Source organism: Trichechus manatus, unplaced genomic scaffold (assembly GCF_000243295.1).
Source record: "Trichechus manatus latirostris isolate Lorelei unplaced genomic scaffold, TriManLat1.0 scaffold00102, whole genome shotgun sequence".
NCBI classification, from domain to species: domain Eukaryota; kingdom Metazoa; phylum Chordata; class Mammalia; order Sirenia; family Trichechidae; genus Trichechus; species Trichechus manatus.
In genome coordinates, this window is record NW_004444038.1 from 5,280,641 (window position 1) to 5,303,638 (window position 22,998).

At 38.9% G+C, this 22,998-nt stretch overlaps 1 protein-coding gene across 1 annotated transcript in view; it reads left to right on the forward strand.

Annotated features, from left to right (window-relative positions):
- MYO16 (myosin XVI) overlaps positions 1–22,998 on the forward strand; it is a 637,778-nt gene that overhangs the window by 142,376 nt on the left and 472,404 nt on the right. The window contains exons 6-7 of the mRNA XM_004382940.2: positions 5,314–5,438; positions 13,763–13,888. Coding sequence (XP_004382997.2) covers positions 5,314–5,438; positions 13,763–13,888 — 251 coding nt within the window. The remainder of the gene's footprint in view (positions 1–5,313; positions 5,439–13,762; positions 13,889–22,998) is intronic.

The window sequence follows — 22,998 nt, forward strand, 5'->3', positions numbered from 1 at the left end:
ATGTCATCGTATCTTGCTTCGGCGTAATACAGTCCACTCAAAATACTGTTTCAGAACCAACTTCTTCAGAATCTCCCATGGTAAGTGTAGTAACAGTGCACCCCAGTTTTCCTGGGACAGTCGCAGGTTATGCCTGTTGGATGGAGGATAACAGTATCCTTCAGACTTGAATGTGCTGATTTCTCTTTGCAGGCAAACCCTTTGCCGTTGAGTCAATTCTGACTCATAGTGACCCTATAGGACAGAGTAGAACTGCCGCATAGGGTTTCCAAGGAGTAGCTGGTGGATTCAAACTGCCCACCTTTTAGTTAGCAGCTGAACTCTTAACCACTGCACCACCAGGGTTCCACTCTTTGCTAGAACCACCATTATTTATTTGCCCAGTCAACACTTTTGCTTCCTTCAAGCATTGCATCTTTTGCAAAGCTTACCTTAGAGACAAACATTTGGATTAGCTACGATTCCTGTGGGCTTAGAAAATTCCATGTTAAATTCGATCATAAAACCCTTAGCCATCGAGTTGATTCTGACTCATAGCAACCCTATAAGACAGAGTACAACTGCCCCATAGGGATTCCAAGGAGCAGCTGGTGGATTTGAACTGCTGATCTTCTTGGTTAACACCCTGTGCTCCTAGCCACTGCACCACCAGGGCTCCAGATTCAATCGCAGTACATGTTATAGTGAAATCGCAAATGGCTATTTAGTTTTGTTTCATATTTGAGAGCAAAAATGAGTTTCATATATAACTAAATGATGATTCAATAATACATTATAATGAATAAAAACAAGATGTACGGATCCTATAAAAACACTGAGGAAAAAGAATATTTTACCTACGGAAGCTGCGAAAGTTTTCACAGAAGTGAAATTTCAGCTAAGCTTTAGGTGGATGATTGTGATCCCTTAGGGAAACCAAGTGGTTTGGGGTGATCTAAGCAGAATGAGTAGCATATGCAAAGGCAAGGAAATAGAAAAAAGCATGAAAACAGAGTTGGGGTGACATTGTGCCAGAACTTAGTAGATATTTACAGCAGTACAATTTGGCATAATTATAAAATCATTTATAATAGCAGGACAGAGTTGCCTCAGCAAAGAATGGGAATTGGAGAAAAAGAAAAGCTGGGTTATTCTAAAAATAATTTTACCTTAGGGGGAACAGGGTCCAGTTTTTGTTAAGGATAATTAAGATAGGAATCAGATTGGCTTCAGATGTTAATGCAACCTCCAATTTGCAGAAGCATCTTATTGATATTGTCAAGTGTAATCAGGCAATTAGTAATAGCATTACATGTAATACTTCATAGATTTCAGATAAAACATTTTGTTTCTAAATTAAAGAAATTACCAGATTCTTGTAAAAAATATTAATTCTGAGCAAAACATATTTAATTTTTCAGAAGACAGTGTGAAAGTATAAGTAAGTAAGAAAAAGAAAAAGAACTGGCCCATTGCTGTTGTTGTTGTTACTGGTCACCCCTCACAGTGACCCCTGTACAACGGAATGAAATACTGCCTGCTCTTGCACCATCCTCACAATCGTTATGTTTGAGCCCATTGTTGGCAGCCACCATGTCTATCCATCTCATTGAGGGTCTTCCTTTTTTTCGATGACCCTCTACTTTACTAAGCATGATGTCCTTCTCCAGGGATTGGTCCCTCCTGATAACATGTCCAAAGTATGTGAGACGTAGCCCTGCCACCCTAGTTTCTAAAGAGCATTCTGGCTCTACTTTCTCTGAGACAGATTTGTTTGTTCTTCTGGTAGTCCATGGTATATTCGATATTCTTCGCCAACACCATAATTCAAAGGCATCAATTCTTTGGTCTTCCTTACTCATTGTCTAGCTTTCACATGCATATGAGGTGATTGAAAACACCGTGGGCTGGGTCAGAAGCACCTTAGTAATCAAAATGACATCTTTGCTTTTTGACACTTTAAAGAGGTCTTTTGCAGTCCATTTGCCCAATGCAATATGTTGCTTGATTTCTTGATTGCTGCTTCCATGGGCATTGATTGTGGATTCAAGTAAAATGAAATCCTGGACAACTTCAGTCTTTTCTCATGATTTTATTATTATGTTGCTTATTGGTCCAGTTGTAAAAATTTTTGTTTTCTTTCTGTGGAGGTATAATCCACACTGAAGTCTTTGATCTTCATCAGTAAGTGCTTCATGTCCTCTTCACTTTCAACAAGGAAGGTTGTGTCATCTGCACATCCCAGGTTGTTAATGAGTCTTCCTCCAATCCTGATGCCATGTTCTTCTTCACATAGTTCAGCTTCTCAGATTGTTTGCTCAGCAGACAGATTGAAGAGGCATGGTGAAAGGGTGCAACCCTGCCACACGCCGTTTCGGATTTTAAACCACACAGTATCCACTTGTTCTGTTCCGACAGCTGCCACCTGGTCTACGTCTTTATGTGGGCTACAGCCATCTTGGTTAGCTTTATCCAGAAGCAGTATAACACACAAAGCTGTTTGACCAAGAAAAGAGGGAGTTTATGTTGTATTATATTACTAAGAAGAGACTATGTTTCTTTCCTGAACATACAACAAAAATCAAAAAATCACAGATTATTTGGCATAACATTTAATTCGAAATAAAATTTTAAAATAATCAGATACCAAGTCATAATATTCTTCTGTGGTATCTTCACAACAGGGACCGGAAATAGATTGTTTTCCCATACCACGTTGTATTGTAAATGTGTCTGCAGTGAGTGATATCTATATTTAATATCAGTGTCTTTCATCTTTAGGCCCTGTTTTTTTTTTTATTCAATTTTAACTACTGTTTAAATACCTCTCTAAAAGATGCCTACAAGTTTAGTAAAAAAAAAAAAAAAAAGTGTTATCCCATGAATAATTTACTTTTCCAACGTTATAAAAATGAACAGGGTCGTGGAACCTTAGATTAGGGTAACCAGCAGCTTTGTCTGCCGCTTTCACGTGGAAAATTGAATGCTGCTATATGAGAAATGATGTTTTCCAGAATTCTAAAAGTAAGCATAAAGCGGCGATTTCAGTTGCCTCGTAACAGCCCTTTGATGTCCTATTAAGGAAGTCTTTTCGGTCTTCTGAAATGGCGCATGATGATCCAGAGGATGAAGTGTGGTGAATACAGGCTGCCATGGAGTCCATGCCAACTCATGGCGACCCCATATGTGTTACCCAGCTACTCCGAACTATGGCTAAGGGTACTCCTATTCTGTGTTTCTTCTAAAATTGGTTAGCTTTGAACAGGGTATTTGAAATAAGTTACATTATCTGACTGTTGGGTTTTCCTTTATTCTTTTTGGTTACCCATTGTCTCCTTATAGCCAAGAAAAATACACTTAAATGAATGATGTATAATCCAGGTGCCAGAAGGCTGACGAATAACGACATCTCACTTTTATTGAGTGCTTACCCCAAGTTAAATACTGTTTTATATGGTTTGGGTATTTTAACTCATTCTCATAACCACTTATGAAGCAAGAACTATTAGCTTCATTTTGCAGATGAAGAAACTGAGGCAGAGGGTAAGTTAACTGCCCAGATTAGCACAAACAGTAAGCAATAGGTACAGCATTGAAACCCTGGCAGTTTGACTCCTGGGTCACTGTGCTCTTGCTCATACAAGTTCAGATAATAAGCTATGGAGTAAGGCGGACATGATGTGCTGTAAGGGAGGAAAAAAATGATGCAATCTATGTCCAATGTGGTGTCTGCCATACAGACAGATCTTAATAAATATTTACTATAGCCTCACCCCTCTAGGGTTAGTATTATTAACTGAGTGATTGAGGAAATTGAAGCCAGACAGGTTAAATAACAGCTCCAAGGTCAGCATCTGGGGAGGTAAAACACAGACATGTCACAGACAAGAGCATGGCTCCAGAGTGTGTGCTTGGGCCACCATGCCACGCTTTGTGGAGGGCTAAATCAGATAGGAGGGAGAAAGAGCTCAGCAGAGTGGCTGGTTCATAGCAAACACTTGCTTAGAGGGAAATATTGTCCTTATCCTTATTATTATTATTTTCACTTGGAGGAAAATAGATTAGGAGTAAACACCTATTATGTCAAGGAACCAGTGCTAGCAATGGAGCCGTATAGATGAAGAGATGCGAGCCACCATGGAGATTCTACTCTCATGTAAGCTCAGGTTAAACTCGGTGCTGAGTGGAGGTACAGACAGGACGTGAGCAGACCTGAACCCTCTGTGCACCCCTTCAGTCAGTTCAGACTATGGGTTTTTCCCTCACTTAGGTTACTTATTTCTTTTAACATTAATAATGTTGAAATGTTGAATTGGAACATCCTTTTAAAAAATACATTTTATTTTGAAATAATTTTGATGCACAGAGAAGTTGCAAAGATGATACCAAGAGTTACTGTACAGCCTTTACTAGACTTCTTCCTTTAATCTTAACAATTTACATAACCATGGTACATTTATAAAAACTAAGAAACATTGGTACAGTACCATTAAGTAAAATAAACTACACACTTTATTAGAATTTCCTTCCACTGATTTCCTTTTTCTATTCAAGGTACTACACTTCATTTAAAAAACCAAAAAAACAAACCCGTTGTCATGGAGTCAGTTCCAACTCCTAGTGACCCTATAAGACAGAGTAAAACTGCCCCAGAGGGTTTCCAAGGAGTGGCTGGTGGATTTGAACTGCCGACCTTTTGGTTAGCAGCGGAGTTCTCAATTACTGCACCACCAGGGCTCCACACCTCATTTAGAAGCAACACTTTTGGCCAGAAAATGGTGGAGAACAGATATTATAACTTTATAACTTGCTTCAATTCAAGTGCTTTAAAATACCTTGGGAAGCGTGTGGTGATGATTGACGCTAAATGAAATATTCATTGAGAGTCTGCCATGTCTGAGGCCCCGTATGAGAGTCTTTAGAATATAACAAGAGAAAATGTTCACTTCCTTTAAAGACTATAATCTAGTTGGAAGTAAAACACAAAGAGAATTATAGATGCTTTGAGTGAGGATTCACAGTAATAGTTGAAGAGCCAAAAAAAAACCCAAACCTGTTGCCATCGGGTCGATTCCGACTCATGGTGACCCTATACTACAGAGTAGAACTGCCCCATAGGGTTTCCAAGGAGTGGCTGGTGGATTTGAACTGCCGACCTTTTGGTTAGCAGCCATAGCTCTTACCCACTGCACCTCCAGGGCCCCATAGCTGAAGAGAGAGGTCGTAAAAAAGGAATATGTTGAAAGAATGCATAAGAAAACTGCACAGGTTTTTGATCCCCAGCACCTGAAAGCATCTCTACAATTCTGCTTGAAAGTCTCTTTCTCCCCCTAGGAGTGGATCTGGCCTCACTGCGCCAGATGAAGCTTCAGAGACCAATGAGCATGTTAACAGATGTCAGACACTTCTTGTCATCTGGAGGAAATGTTAATGAGAAAAACGATGAAGGAGTAACGCTGGTGAGTTCATGTATTTGACTCAAATATTGTTTAAATAGAGCATTTAAGTTGATTACTAAAATGTAGAATTACTGCAATTACCTTTCAACTATTTTTACTCCATTTTCTGATCCTAACAGTAATATATATTCATTGTAAAAATTCTGGAAAACACGTAATCATAGAAGGGGGAAATGCAAGTCACATATGCCACCACCCAGAGAAAACCAACCTTTATATATTGATGTAGTTTGTCCAAGTCTTCTTTCTATTTTTTTTTTTTTACTTCAAAATTGGGATAATTTTCTATACACTACTTTGTCAATGTGATTTTTAAGATGGAATCATAGGAGAGTGCTTTTAATTTTAAGCTGCAAAACCTGTAGGTTACTCTACTGAGTAAATGTCTAAATTTTATTGGTATCAGGCACAGTTGCAATAAATTAAAATAGACTGAATGAACAAACAAACAAAAAACCCTTTGCCATGGAGTCGATTCTGACTCATAGCAACCCTATAGGACAGAGTAGAACTGCCCCATCGGGTTTCCGAGGAGCAGCTGGTGGATTTGAACTGCCAACCCTTTGGTTAGCAGCCAAGCTCTCAACTACTGAGCCACCAGGGCTCCATATATTAGCAATGATAAATGCAAAGGAAGAGATGATAAAAGAAGACAGGGAAATGTCGGGGGATTGTTGACATTTTGAATAGGGTGGGCAGGTAAGATCTCATTGGGACAGAGATTTTTGAGTAATGACCTAAAAGAAGTGAGAGCACTAACTGTGCAGATGTCTGAAGGAGGAACCTTCCAAGAAGAGCAATAATAAGTGCAAAGGCCCCGAATAAGCAACAAGTGTAGTGGGATTGAGAGGTCAGCGTGGCTGTAGTGGGATTGAGAGGTCAGCGTGGCTGTAGTGGATTGAGAGGTCAGCGTGGCTGTAGTGGGATTGAGAGGTCAGCGTGGCTGTAGTGGATTGAGAGGTCAGCGTGGCTGTAGTGGGATTGAGAGGACAGCGTGGCTGTCGTGGATTGAGAGGTCAGCGTGGCTGTAGTGGGATTGAGAGGTCAGCTGGCTGTAGTGGGATTGAGAGGTCAGCGTGGCTGTAGTGGATAGGGAGGTCAGCGTGGCTGTAGTGGGATTGAGAGGTCAGCATGGATGTAGTGGATTGAGAGGTCAGCGTGGCTGTAGTGGATGGAGAGGTCAGCATGGCTGTAGTGGGATTGAGAGGTCAGCGTGGCTGTAGTGGGATTGAGAGGTCAGCATGGCTGTAGTGGATTGAGGGGTCAATGTGGCTGTAGTGGGACTGAGAGGTCAGCGTGGCTGTAGTGGGATTGAGAGGTCAGCGTGGCTGTAGTGGGATTGAGGGGTCAGCGGGTCTGTAGTGGGATTGAGAGGTCAGCGTGGCTAAAGCTGAGTAAACACAGCGAGAGAGATAACAGGACATACATGGACCCATAAGAGGAATCTGGCTGTTACTCTGGGTGAGGTGGGAAGACACTGGGCAGTTCTGAAGAGAGGAGGAACATACTCCTATTTCAGTTTTAAAAGGATCACTCATTCTGACTGCTGCATTAAGAACAGACTACAAGTGGGCAAAGGTGAAGCTGGAAGATCAGTTAGGATGCTTTTCCAATAATCCGGGCCAGCGATGATAGGGTTCAGACACTGGTGGTAGAGTTGAGGTTGTGAGTAGTTGTCAAATACAGGTTATAATAAAGGTGGAGCCAATGGGATTCCCTAACAAACATGTAGTGTAAGAGCAGACTTCAGAATGACTAATTATTTTGAGCCTGAACCACTGGTGTCATGAAGTTGACATCAGATGAGATAGAGAAGGCGGCTGAGGAAAAAAGAGGCCTGCAGCAGGGAAGATTGAGATAAGTTTTGGAAATGTTAAGTTTGTAGTGCCTCCTAGAAATCTTGACAGAACTGTCAGTTTGGAGGTTGGGTATTGGAGTCTGGAAATCAGGAAAAGCAATTTTGGGAACATTAGCATATAGATAATATTTAAACGATGACACTAGATGAAATCAACAAATTGATGTAGAAGGGAAGAGGATTTAGGACCGAGCCGTGGAAATTAAAAAGCAGAGGAACCAGGAATGAGATGAGAAGGAGCAATCACTGAGATAGGAAGAAAACTGGGAGACTGATGTCCAAGAAGCCAAGTGAGGAGAGGGTGACACAGAGGAGAGGATGTTCAACTATTAAATATTACTGATAGGTCAAGGAAGATGGCGACTGAGCATGGATTTTTGATTTAGTATGTGGGGGCATTGGTTTTCTGGTCAAGAACCACTTTAGTGGGGTGATAGGTTAAAAGCCAGACTGGAGTGAACCGTTAATAATGCATTCAATGCATGTAATGCATGAATGTCTAAGACATACTGAACACAATACAACTTTGTTTCTTTGTTTGGTAGAAGATATTATAACATTTTTGTTTGTTTAAATCTCTGCTAAATAAAAACAGAGCATACATATTTCAGTAGAGAGGCTATTTAAAGAATCACTATGGAGCAATAAATTAGTATCATTTTCAGCCACGTCCAATTTTGACATTCCTTGTGACCATTTTTTATTGGATAGGGAGCATTGATGTTGCAAATGATTATATGTAATCACTAACACTTGTGGTGATCATCTCTGAGCTTTCCACAACGAAAGTAACTATGAACTGAAGACTAAGGAATTGTCACTTGAAGACTGCAGCGTTTAGCAAGCAGCAGCGTAGTTTGATTCTTATGTCTCTATCAGTTAGTCTATTTATGCTAACTGCTGTCATTCCCTGGATTTGCTTTTCTGTTGGGTACATAATGCACTGCGGCTTCCTGTCTGTTGTTGGAGATAATGATAAAAAAGACACTTTTGTCCACAGGGTCATTTCTGTATCTTCAATTGGAATGCCAGCTGTGATTTAAAATTCGGTATAATTTCACATAATGTTAAATTGTATGTGCAAATAAGATGAAGCAATCAGCAAAAGGCTAAATGAGAATAAACCTGTAGGGAGGTGATTTTTCTGTTTTTCCCTTCCTCCTTTTTTTTTTACAATGTGCAATAAAATAACTAAACATTGCTTTTTTTGAAAGATCATTTATTTGAATGTAATATTCTTCTTTAAAAGAAAATAAAAGCCTTGGAAAAGAATAAAAATTTTTAAAATGTCATGTTGCAGATCATACGAAAATGAGTACCTGAGTTTGAGTGTATAAATATTCTTTGAAAATACTACTGTAATAACTAACATATATATTAGGAAGCCTCTGGTTCTTTACTAATTTATTACATTTTGAGACATGTACTTTGTTTATTGGAACAGTTATTCATGAGGGGCAAATATAAAGCATTTTATTTTCACTTCCCTTTTTAATTTCAGTGGGGCTGGTTCATTCCTTATTTTTGGATAAAGACTTGAGCCAGTGCTATTAGTTTTCTCACCACTGTTAGGAAATACAATTTTTATGCTCACTTTATATCAGAAAACGTAGTCTCAGTTTAGAGATTAGAATAGCCAATTCCTCGTAATGAAAGAAAATATTCTTCTGCTATTCATAAGGTTTTCACTGGCTGATTCTTTTCAGAAGTAGACTGCCAGGTCTTTCTTTCTAGTCTGTCTTAGTCTGGAAGCTCAGCTGAAACCTGTTTGCCATGGGTGACCCTGCTGGTGTTTGAATACTGCTGGCATAACTCACAGCATCACAGCAACACGCAAGCCCCCACAGTACGACAAACTGACAGACAAGTGCGAAAGCTGGACAACGAATAAGGAAGACCGAAGAAGAATTCATGCCTTTGAATTACGGTGTTGGCAAAGAATATTGAATATACCGTGGACTGCCAAAAGAATGAACAAATCTGCCTTCGAAGAAGTACAGCCAGAATGCTCATTAGAAGCAGGGATGGTGAGACTACGTCTCACATACTTTGGACATGTTATCAGGAGGGATCAATCCCTGGAGAAGGACATCATACTTGGTAAAGTAGAGGGTCAGTGAAAAAGAGGAAGACCCTCAACAAGATGGACTGACGCAGTGGCTGCAACAATGGGCTCAAGCATAACGATTGTGCGATGGCACAGGACCGGGCAGTGTTTTGTTCCGTTGTTCACGGGGTCGCTGTGAGTCGGAACCGACTTGACTGCACCTAAGAACAGCAACAACAGTAATGAAAACTCCAAACTTGCTTTACGTTAGAGCTTCTTGAACTTCTTGTGCCATAGTCCCCTTTGACCAGTGAAGACCGTGGATCCGTTGTCAGGGTGATGTTTTAAAGTGTACCATCTCCATGGGGCTCATCAGGGATTGAAAAGATGGTTCTCCACATGTGGTCTTCTTCGTAAGCACCCAAGTTCTTGTTAAATAGGCAAGTTCTTGGCTGCTTCTTCCTACCCATGTTGCAGGATTCTACTGTGGACGCAGCAGAGTGAACTGATTAGTAGCTTGAACTCTGGAGTCAGAACACCTAGTTTTGTGTGGTGCCAAAGGAACCCTGGTGGCTCAACTGTTCAGGGCTCGGCTGCTAACTGAAAAGTTGGCGGTTTGAACCCACCCACCAGCTCTGTGGGAGAAAGACCTGATGATCTGTTTCCATAAAGATTACAGCCTAGAAAACCCTATAGGGCAGTTCTGCTCTGTCACGTAGGGTCACTAGGAGTTGAAATAAACTCAACGGCACCTAAAAAACATCAGCAATGAGGTGGTGCCTAAAGCCTCTCTCTCTTGACTTGAAATGAGGAACACACCATGGGGCGTGGGAAGTGGACTCCTAAGACATTAACTGTTCTCTGCAAAAACTCTCCAACGTTTTCATTCTCATTGTCTCTCCAAATTCTGACCTCTTTTGCTGACAGTCTGGAGGAAGGTTTTAAAAGTCATCTAAGCAGTTTTTTTGAAGCCTGTTTTGAAATTTACATATATGATCTCACTTTGGAATGTGGTATATATTACCTTCATAATTCTGTCAAAACTGAGACAGGAAAAATTCTAACATCTTGTTACAAATATGGATCAGATTGATTTTTATTTACTCCTAATACAGTTTTTGTTGAAATAGGATATTTTCCTCTCATAGTGATCTTTCAGCTTTGGAGTGACAGGCGTCATAAAAACTTAAAAAAAAAAATCAGTGAAGAATATATTTTAAATTCTACACAAAGATTTTTTAAAAATCAAATGCACAAATACAAGAGCAAGTAAGTGACTTAACAGCAATTAACACGTTTTCCACATTATGTAAAAAAGACTTACATCTGGGTGGCAAAGGCTCCTCCAGTATAAAAATAGAAGGAGAAAACAAAAGGGAAAATATTAATAGCACTGACTGCATGAAAAATTAAAATGAAAACTTGTGCATTCAAAAATGGGAAAATTAAACAGTAGGTAATAAACTAGGACTAATATTTGCAAAAGGTTTTTCAAATATGCAGAATTCATAGAAATTAATACAAGACAACCATCTCACAAAAAATGAAACAAATAATAATGAGTTAATTGGGAAAATTAAAAAATGCAACTAGCCTATACATATATGAAAAGAGACCCATTGTTTGTAATTAAATGCAAATTTATTTACAATAATTTTAGAAATAAGTAATAATGAGGACCAGAAATGCTAAGGGCCTACAAATATGAGTGCTCTCATATGCTTATATAACATATACAAGTTGTATAAACAACTCATCACTTTACAGTTAGTAACTCTATTTCTAGAAATGTGCCAGAAGGAAATAATCAGAGTGATACATGTAAGAGTTATCAACAAAGCATTATTTATAATAGCAAAAATACTGAAATCTACATGAATGCCCAACAATTAGGAATTGGTTGCTATGCTTCCCTAAAAGTTTAGAAGAAGGATAATACCCTGGTAAACACTTACTCAGCCCTCAGTGCTCATCCTTGACTGCATCGATTACTGGCTATGACTCAGACTGGTTTCTTAAACTTTGAGTCATAATTTTCTCATCTTTAAAATTCAGATAATAGTCCCCACACTGTCGATAAGCAGATTCAAAGAAGCAATACATGTAAATCACTTAGCCTGTTACTAGTAAGCCCTCAATCAATGTTACCATTATGTAATCGAAATATTTAACAGCATGGAAGATATTCAATATATATTAAATAAAATAAGTTTTATATTAGTAGGTACATAATAATCCTAATTTTTAAAAAAATTAGTGGCTCATATATGCATAGTTAAATAGGAATAAATTCACCATAATGTGAAGACCTAAGAAGAATTGATGCGTTTGAATGATGGTTTTGGTGAAAAATATTGAATATATCATGGACTGCCAGAAGAACAACAAATCTGTCTTGGAAGAAGTACAACCAGAATGCTCTTTGGAGGCAAGGATGGGGAGACTTCGTCTCACGGACTTTGGACATGTTATCAGGAGGGACCAATCCCTGGAGAAGGACATCATGCTTGGTAAAATAGAAGGTCAGCGAAGAAGAAGACCCTCAATGAGATAGATAGACACAGTGGCTGCAACAGTTAGCTCAAACCTAGCAATGATTGTGAGGATGGCTCAGGACTAGACAATGTTTAGTTCAGTTTTACTTAGGGATCTATATGAGTCAGAACCGACTGGACAACACGTAACAACGACTACAACCAAGATAATGCTGCCATGCTCCAGTCTTCTTGCAAGCAGTTTACGAGGTGACTGGCTGAGAGTTGGGCTAGGTTCTAAAAGGTGGAACCAGATTTTTGCTGTACAAAAAGCAAACCTGCTCATACAAGGGTTGGCCCCGTGAACTTGACATCATTAGCATCAGTCTGCTAGCCAAATAATGGGCCAGTTGTTGATCAGTTTATACCTAAAATGAAAATCAGAGATTCAGTGTTTAGTGCATATAACTTGTAGTAACCTGCCACTCATTTACTGATTATTGAAATAATGTAAAAATAAATTTAGAGGCAGGTGAAATATTAGTTTACTTGGAGAGCAAGTGTTTAAAATTACTTTTTCTAAAATATTTGTGGGTATATAATACTTTAGACTGTTTGCTACAGTATTATTGAGATGAATCCTCTATGTAACAAACTATGGGAAGATTTTAAGTCAAACTTAACGTCTTAATGTCTACGCTATAAATTAGATGAATAATACATGTCTTAGTGTCTATGCCATAAATTAGATGAATACATTTGTTGTTCTAATGTAGTTGAAAGTAGAAGAAATGAACATAAATATACACAATAGATTAAAGAGCATAGTTAAGCCCAACGGTAGCAAAACAAATATTTCTACTCAGTTTTATAAAAATACATACATTTAGTAAGCCGTTTTTATTTCACTCCAAATTTGTCTTTGTAATACAAACAGAAAGAATGAGAGCTACCAAATTCCATGTAACAAGCTCTAGAAAAAGTCATTGCCTTTGCTACTTTTAAATTATTTTTCCCTTGCCTCGCAGTTTATTCATCTTAATTATTATGTCTATGAAATAAATTATTTAACACCCTAATTTAAATTGAGTTCAGTGATACTAACTTAGACAACAAGGATTCCTCCATCTGGAAAATGTGAAAAAATCTTCAATCCCTGATCTAATCATCACAGATCCTGAAGCCTCTTTAAAGTTTCCAGACTTCAGATTGCATTGAGAAAATATACAGGGAGAACCTGAAAGTGGCAGCTACAAAATCATTTCAAAGTCTGTCGGGATTAATTATTCCTCTCCAGTGTTTCTGTCCCTTTACCCATATCTAAGCATAGCAGTTGTCACAGTTCTTGTTATGTTGCCTTTGGGTCCTCTGCTATAGCACAGAGTACAGTGTCTGAAATATTAGAACAAGTGAGTCAATGTCTGAGTTTTGGTCAAGAAGCTGTAAAGCAGATTTGGGCATTGACAGACTATATATTGAATTTAGAAGTCTTCAGAATAAAGCGGAAAGGGGCTCCGAGTGGGTAGGAACTACATGAGAAAGCATGTATTTTCAGAGTTAGAAGGAAAATAATACTGCACCGTGGTTAAGAGCTCGGCTGCTAACCAAAAAGTCGGCACTTCGAATCCATCAGCTGCTCCTAGGAAACCCTAAGAGGCAGTTCTACTGTGTTCTTTAGGGTCCCTGTGAGTCAGAATCGACTTGATGACAACGGGTTTGGTGTTTTTGGTTTGACGTACGTAAATAGCCCTGAGCTATTTTCGAAGAATGATAATAACAGCTACTTATGCCAGAGAAATCAGAGAACACACATGTTGCTTTGTTTTAGGATTTCAACATTTTAATTCTGATATTTTATTAAATAGCTTTCTTTAAACCACTGAATAAAATGCATTGACATCACTGTTTATTTTTCAGTGAAATAACAAGGTCTCTGTCGTTGCAGCTACATATGGCATGTGCAGGTGGCTATAAGGAGGTGGTGGCTCTTATCTTGGAACATGGTGGAGACCTCGATGTAGCAGATAATCAGTACTGGACCCCTCTCCATTTGGCTGCAAAATATGGCCAGGTAAAGTGATCATCTGAATTATTTTAAAGCTCTTTTTATGGTCAACATGTCATTTTATATTTAATTTTGTTTTTAATGAAAAGGCATATACTAATCATCATGGAGTTTTACTTTTAATGGCATCGTCTTACTAAACAACTCTTTATGGCCAAAGGAAAAGTAAATATTTACTTTTAGAATGGCACATGAAACCAGACATTCCTCAGGACTCTGCATATTGTAGTCAAAATCACTGTAGAAATAACCGAAATGTATAAACATTCTTCGTAGAATATACTTAATAGTGTTTTGTTAATATGATATATTCCTCATAGCCTGTAATAATTCTGAGTGTTTTCTACAGTTTGTAGATATAAAGCAAAATTATATTTTATGTTTTTTTTCCTGTGAATTATATTTTAACTAACGCAAGATGAGTAGGAGATATGTTTCCCTGATTTGATTTTGTGTGTGTGTGTGGCTGTAGCTATTAGATCTTGTGCTACTATTGCATAAACGAATTTTTCACTGGTTACTGTTGTATCATGGAGAAGAAGCAAACTCTAACTTTTTAATAATTTACATGGGTGAATGTGACAGATCTGTGTTCATATAATTCATAAATATTAACATCTATTTATAAAAATATGGACTATATTTTGCATCAAAGAAATTCTCAGTGGTAATAGGGTGAAAAATAACTATTTTAATACATATGGAGATTTAAATTAAACTTGTTTATTTCCATAGATTGTCTTGGAATAACAATCACACCCACTAAATTTATTGTCAGTAAGTTAGATCTCTTTGATATTAATAAGTCTGCAAAATATCTATTGTAAAATTTGAGTAGTGCAATTGTCAAAAGAATTGAAAGCATTTGCACTTCAAGCATTTTAGAAAAAGCGTATCTCTTGGGGAAGGTTGTGCAACTATAAAGAACATTGCTTGCTTTGCCAGCATTTCATGTAAAGCAAGGTTCATTCATTCAGTAAATATACTTAAAAGAAACCGTTGCTGTCGAGTCGATTCTGACTCATAGTGACCCTGTAGGACAGAGTAGAACTGCCCCATAGTTTCCAAGGAGCAGCTGATGGATTTGAACTATGAACCTTTTGGTTAGCAGCTGAGCTCTTAACTGCTGCACCACTTTCAAAACCAAACCAAATGTGTTGCTGTCGAGCCAATTCCCACTGATAGTAACCCTACAGGGCAGAGTAGAACTGCCCCATAGGGTTTCCAAGGAATGGCTGGTGGATTTGAACTGTGGACCTTTTGGTTAGTAGCCAAGCTTTTAACCACTGCACCACCAGGACTCCGTACTAGACCACAAGAGGACGGGAATGTCAATACCTCATTACACCATCAATACATTAGCAAACGATTTATAGCACACTAGCATACTGGGACAGTGGGTGAGAAGTTTTGTTAGGACCAAGCAATAAAGAAGTAGAAATACCTGTAGGTACTGGGTATTAGAATACAACCTGTTTTTCTGTGCTGAGGAAATGCTGATCATGAATTTTTAAAATGCTTCTTGAAAGAGCTTGATCTAGAAGTGAGTGACAGGTTGGTAACAAGTAGCAGAAAGCTACCCCAACTAGGCCCAATTAAGCCCCAGTTAGGCTTTCCTTATACTCCGTTCTCACTTTTCCTCATTGGACTTTTGTATTTTACATCGGTTATTATTTCAGAGTGATAACATACAAGTTCCTTTTAACCACTTTCATAACATGGTATACTCTGGGGAAATGAGACTAGATGCAACAGATTGTTTTTAAGTACAGTTTGGCCTAAATGATATTTTTGTTATGAGATATTTGAATAATTTTTATCAAATCCCACTGTGTGGGTTTCATTTTATTTTGTTGTAGGTCAAATGAAATATTTGGTATGAGTGGCTATATTTTATTTCTATCATTGCATTTTTCAACTATATAATTTCCATTTGGCTCTTTTTTTATATACAACTTCTCTCTATTTGTTTCCAGAGAATTTACAATTGATGGGTGGAACATTTTTATAATGGCTGCTTTAAAATCATTGTCAGATAATTCTAGCATCTGATTCACCTTGGTTTTGGTGTCAGTTGATTTTCTTTTCTCATTTAAGTTGTGATTTTCCTGACCTTAGTGTGACTGGTTATTGTGATGGTACCTGAACATTTTAGGTTTTGACCTAGAAGACGCTTGGTCCTGTTTAAGTCTTCCGTTTTAGAAGGCAGTCGCCCTGTTTAAGTTTATACCCAGATCTTGGTCTACTTTTGTCCCATGTGGTTCCAATGACAGTGTAGTTTTCAGAGTCTTTGCTCTGTACTTTTGGTATGTTTGCTGATGTGGTGCCCCTGGGGTTCCCAGTGGTCCTTACTGGTGGTGCCTGAGAGGGTAGAAAGGTTTCCTCCAGGCTTGGCCACCCAGTGTCTCTGTTTAGGGCAAGAAATCTCTGCAGGGACAAAGAGGCATTCTGGGCTGGGTCCCGGTGTGGAGGGGTCCCTTTTGCTGTTACCATGCCAGCCACCCCTTGTCTCCAGATGGTGAAGAGGCTCAGTCAGAAGAGGAAGGAAAGCACGTCCTGGTGCTTCTTGTTCAAGGCTTTTCCCCTCAAACCCCCTTACCCAATGGTGCTTGGCCCACCCGTATTGTAATAGAGACTCCTGTTTGATCCTGGGAGGAATGAATCTCCCTGAGCCTGAGCCGCCCACTGCGCTGGCTCAGGGCTTGGAAAACACTGGGTCTGGGGTCACCTTCTGTTGGGCGGGGGGGTGTAAACTGCCATACAAGTCTATTGTTCCTCTAGTCCTGGGGTCCTGAACCAATTTGCATTCCTCTTTCCACCTGTCAGAGTTCTTCATCAGTTGCTTCTTACCTTATTTCAAGGGTTTATAGTTGTACTTAGCAGGGAGGATTCGGGAGAAATGAGTCTGAGTTGGTGTATTTTAAAACTGCTTCAACTTCTAAAAATGTTTATTGCTTAAAGCCTTGTAAGCTTGAAAAAGGGTGATAAAGAGAAATTAATTAATTTATGATTAATTTCTGCCCATCAGAGAGGCAGGAAGTGAAATGAATATGCAAATATCTAAGTGTTCCATATAAAGCATCTATTGCTGTCTTTCTATGTATTGAGCCTGTGTTAATATGACTAGTTTTTCCTGACTTGCATTTTGGAGGGACATCTGGATGTTTCTGGCCTACTCCCTGGAAGCCATACCGATTAATAAGGCAGCAGGAATTAATGGCTGTAGAAATTTTATCCCTGAAACAATCTGATGAAGGTACTGATCCTGTTCCTAAAAACGCACAGACACACGAGAGTAGGCTTACCATTTCAGAGGTCCAGAGTCCTTCACTGAAAAAAAACAAAACCATAGACTATTTAGGGGTCCATAAGAGAGTATGTGTAAGAAACCCAACTCGGGAGAAAATAGAAATTTATACCTAGAGAAAACCATTTTTTAAATGCCTATATTGCAGCATTATTATATGATAAGTGTTAAGAAACAAGATCAGAATCAGACAAAATTTGTGTCATGTGAGAAGATATGCTTTGTATAGCCATGACAGAAAGATTAGTGATCAAATTCAACTAATAAAGCAGGAGGGTTTATGGTTAAAATAAATTGGTTTGAGGGATACAAGTAGATTTAGAATTTGTTACATTAAATATTTTTAAAAATATTTCAATTTTTAAAATATTTAAACAATTTAAGAAACCATTCAAGGATTAACATATATGCCAGTCTTCAAAGAGGCCGTGCCTTGTTGATATAACAAAAATAAGTCCAATACAATTGCCACTTCCTCCATAGAGCTTTTTGGAAAATTACTGTAACAAACTAAAATAGAGGAATTACTTATTAAGAAGGCAGAGAGAATTAGTGGCTACCGGTACTTTTATCCCATTTACCTGTCACATGACAAGAATTTCCCAAACTTTTGTCTTTCTGCATCTGTACCTTGAATCTAGGAAAACAGAGTTGTGAACTTTCAAGAGAAGCGTGCCTCAGAACCTGTATTCACGTTCTGAAAGGCAAAGTAATCAAGATTGATGTTTTTACTACTGTTCTCTAGGGTACCAGTGACATTTCCAGCATCCATCTTTTATTAATGATGAGTGAATTAAAAAACTTTTTCATCACTCCAGTTTTTTCAAAATGAGCTCCAAAATGTTTGACCCCAAATTTTAAAAAAGAAGAAAAGTTACTTCTCATTGATTTCTTTTAGCTCTCCTCTTCTTTCCTCCATTTCCCACACCTCCTACCCCCAGTCTCTCCATTTCTCTCTCTCCCTCTCTCTCTCTCACAAACACACACACACACACACACACACACAACTGCATTTCATTCTGTTTAACCAGGTGGTTAAGGCAGCTTTGTTTTGAGGATTCAATGGCCTCCTCAATGGACTGGGAATGGCCTAGCTCTGAGTACCAGCTCTGCCTAGCACTGCTCTGTGAACTTGACAGAGGCTCTCTAATTCCTGCTCCACAGTGCCTGCCCGCACCCCTTCCCCTTCCCTCGTGGGCCCTTCAGTCCGTGAGAACCATCAGCATCCCTGAAAAGGGGGCAGGGTCTACATAGCTCAGACGATTTTAAGAGTGATGGCGGCAGCACTAGACATGTGTTGAGCATCAGTGTGCATATGTCCTGGGCAATTGATTCAGTTGCTAGATTTGCAGAAATAGATGTCCAACCCAGTGTTTTCTGGGCACAGTCATTTTTAATGTGTAGACGAGGCCAATTTTTAAAATAAAGGGGTTATCTTTATGCTGTGCTTCTCTAGAAAATAGCTAAACATTAATTTAGTGTTTTCTAAATTTTTACACCTTTGAGTATTAAGATTAGTGTTTGAAGATCCTGTGCGTCTTTTCATTTTCCCCTATTAAACCCCTTGAATAGGATCTTGGCTTGAATGTAAGTTCCACCACAACAGAGTCCTTATTTGTTTTTTTTTTTCCTACCGTGCTAGCCCAGAACCTAGCAGAGTGACTGAATGAATAACTGAAAGTAATCACGCAAGAGCGAGAAGCAAAATTCTAAGTACTAAAAGGTATACTTGAGACTTTTTCTGTTAGAATATATGACAAAAACAAAACAAAACAAAAACAAAACCCATTGCCGTTGAGGCAATTCCAACTCATAGCAACCCTACAGGACAGAGTAGAATTGCCTCATACGGTTTCCAAGTAGTGGCTGGTGGATTCAAACTGCCGACCTTTTAGTTAGCAGCCGTAGCTCTTAACCACTGCATCACCAGAGTTTCCAGAATATATGACACAAAGACCAAAATATTATTTCCTGATTAAAATTTTTAGAAAAGTGTGATTTATATTAAAGAATATTTTGGTGAATTGCATCTCAATTACATTGTTTAAAGAACTCCACATGGCATCTAGAATTATTTAAAAAAAATATTCGTCCATAAAGATAGCCATTAATTTCCTTTTATAAATGATATTTTTGAAACAGGTTTTATTTGCACGTCAATGTATATACATGGGACATTTACAACTCCCTCTGAAGAAATTTACTGTAAATACATATATCTCAGTTCAGAAAAAAAAAAAACTCTAACATTTTAGAGAAACTAATGGCATTTTTAGAGACATTCATAGAAATTTCACTTCCTTATAAATATCCTACAAATATAAATACCTTTATGGAGAAGGTAGTTTATAATTTATAACAGGATATATTATTTACATTTAAACCAGGAGGGTGTATGTATTTTAAAATTGCCCTTTATAAATATATTAATATTTCCAGTGAGAATAAAAAAATGCCTGTTCTTGTCTAAAACTGGGAACCAAATAAGTTCTGTGAGCAATAAGTCTTTGGCTACATTCTTTCATAAATTGTAAGTAAAATAAAATTTAATTCTATTGTTCATATCTACTGTTACTAATATTTACAATAGGATCAGTGATGCTATACCAAAAGATAAGAAAAAAATTGTACATAAGTTAAAATCTAAATATCCTTCCCTTCAAAAAGTATTTTATATAGTATAACCCACATATTTTTTTTAAATTTTTTTTATTGTACTTTAGATGAAGGTTTACAGAACAAAGTAGATTCTCATTAAACAATTAATACACATATTGTTTTGTGACATTGGTTGCCAAAGCTATGACATGTCAACACTCTCCCCGTCTTGACCTTGGATTCTCCGTTCCCAGCTTTCCTGTCTCCTCTTGCCTTCTCGTCTTTGCCCCCCAGGCTGATGTGTCCATTTAGTCTCATTTTGTTTTATGGGACTGTCTAATCCTTGGCTGAAGGGTGGACCTCAGGAGTGACTTCATTACTGAACTATAAGAGTGTCCAGGAGCCATACTCTTGGGGTTTCTCCAGTCTCTGTCAGACCAGTAAGTCTGGTCTTACTTTTTTTTTTTTTGGTAACCCGCATATCTTGATGTTCAGAAGAGTTGTATTTTGTTCTCAAATATATTTTTACCCAAGTACATAAGAATTGAGAACCTTCATTTCTTTCTCGTCTCCATGTTTGCTGTGTCTTTGGGAAATCTCATTCATCTCTCCAGCTTCAGATACTCTCTACATGCTGATGACTCCCAAAGCTTCATGTCTGTTTTTCTCCCAAGTTCCACCCCATGTGGACCACCAACAGGTACCACTGACTGGTGGGCGACCTTTGTCACCATGCTCTCACACTCAACTTGTATAAAAGGAAATCATCTTCTTTCCCATCTCCTATCTGTTCCTTCTTCTGTGTTTTGTCATTTATTCACCACAAACTAGGCTTTATCCTCATTCCTATCTCTCCCATGTTCCCTGTCTAATGAGTCCCTGAGCCCACCCGCTTCCACTAGTTGTATGGCTTTGATCTGCCTGAGCTAAAACCGTTATCAATCAATCTGTGCATCTTCATGATTCTGAGCTAGTCAAGGGCATCAGCATCTCTATATCAGGGTTAACCCATCAGCCTCCTAACAGATTCTCTACCCAACCCATTCTCAACAATGCAGTTGTAGTAATCCTTCTAAATCAAACTGTTGCAACACACAATCCTTCCCATTCCTTTTGAAATAAACTACCCAAGCCATACACAATTTATAAGTCCCCATATGCCTTGGTCTCTGCTTCATTCTCCAGATTTATTTTGCCTGCCTCCCCAACTACGTTTGATGATATGGCCACCCTGAACTTTTTTCAGTTTCTTGAATATGCCACTATGTACATCCTTTGCATGTTTCTTTGCCCTTCCTGAAATTGTGAATTCACTCTTACCTACCTTGCAGGACTACATGAAGATGTGATTTCAATAGCTGAATGTCCTAACTTCCTGAACTTCAATGAAATGGCTCCTCTTGTGTACCTTGTATCCAGAAACACCAAACCAGCTGCCGTCGGGTTGATTCCGACTCGTAGCAGAGCCCTTGTGGTGCGGTGGTTGAGAGCTCGGCTGCTAACCAACAGGTCGGCAGTTCTAATTCACCAGCTGCTCCTTGGAAACCCAATGGGGCAGTTCTACTCTGTCCTATAGGGTAACTCTGAGTAACTTGTATAGCCCCCTGTATGTCATGTATCATGGCAATTAGCACAAGTTGGTGTAATTGCTTGTTTACTTGTCTCTAACACCCTTTAGTCTATATGTACTGAGGACGGTCACAACGTCTGTTTTGTTTTGCCAATAAACCATGGTGCTTAGCACAGGCCCTGACGTAAATACTCAGTGGGTGTCAACGTCACCAAACGCTGCTTTGCTGCCCCAAATCTGACGTGCAGTAAGGCAAATCTGTGACGTACTCTCAGGTAAAGCCAGGAGATTGTTAGAAAAAGGGAACTAATAACCAATATGGATGGCTTCATAAACATCACATCCTTCCGATCAGAGCCTGAGCACATGTCAGCACACGGGAAGTAGTTTTTATTGCTTAAAATAAGCAGTGGACAGTGTACAGCAGATAAGCAGTCCCCGGAGCTCAGACACTCTCTGGTCAGAGATGACAATGTTCACACACACCCTGCTTTGTGTCATGGGCAACTTAAATGGGACAGTTGTATGACACACCCTCCCCCCGCTCCTGGCTTCTGGAAATTGTCCCCATTGGATACAGATTCTTCCATGCCTTCCCTCCACCTGGCATCATGGCTGAAGGACACAGTGGGATCCTACCTTCTGCTGGTCTCCCCCTGGCCAGGTAGGTCTACTGTGGTGGACTGTAAGCTTAATGCTACGTGTGCCCCACTGGCACCATATCTGAAGAGACGAAGAAAATTTCCTCTCCCAGCTATTACATACCCCCTGTTTTAACCCTGTTAACAAACATCCTGGAGCCCTAGTGGCCCAGTGGTTAAGAGCTCAGCTGCTAACCCAAAGGTCGGCAGTTGGAATCCACCAGCTGCTCCTTGGAAACCCTACGGGGCATTCTACTCTGTCCTGTAGGGTTGCTATGAGTCAGAACTGACTCGATGGCACCTAAAAACAACAACAAATATTCTACTGCATCACACGCTCCTGACATCCTGAGGTAGGGGTTGGGGTGGTTAGTACAGACATTTTAATCCTGATAACAAGTATTAGGCCTCAGTGAGGGAGATAGTTTTTTCTGAGGTCCAAAGAAGCCAGCAGGGAGATGAACAGAGAAATCCACCGTTGCCTGGCTTGTGCAAAGGATTGTCTCCTCACACTTAGTATGTATTTAAGGAGTGAATGAATGAATGTCCTACTTTAGAAGATGTTTGGCTTTCTCAGTGGATGACTGAGTAAATATATGAAGAGCAGGTGAGTGAGCACACCTCTTTTTTTATTTTATTGTACTTCAGGTGAAGGCTTATAGAACAAATAATTTCTCATGAAACAGAAGTACACATGTTATTTTATGACATTGGTTAACAACCCCACAACATATCAACCCTCTAACTTCTCAACCTCTTTTTTTTTTTTGGTGAAAATACACGTAGCCAAAAATACACCATTCCAAAAATTTCTACATGCACAGTTCAGTAACATTGACTACATTTTTCGAATTGTGCTGTTTATTCTCACTTAAGATGAAGGCTTACAGAACAAAATAGTTTCTCATTTAACAGTTACTACAGATGTTGCCCTATGACAATGGCTAACAAACTCACAACACATCAACAATATCCTTACTCAACTTTGGGTTCCCTATCA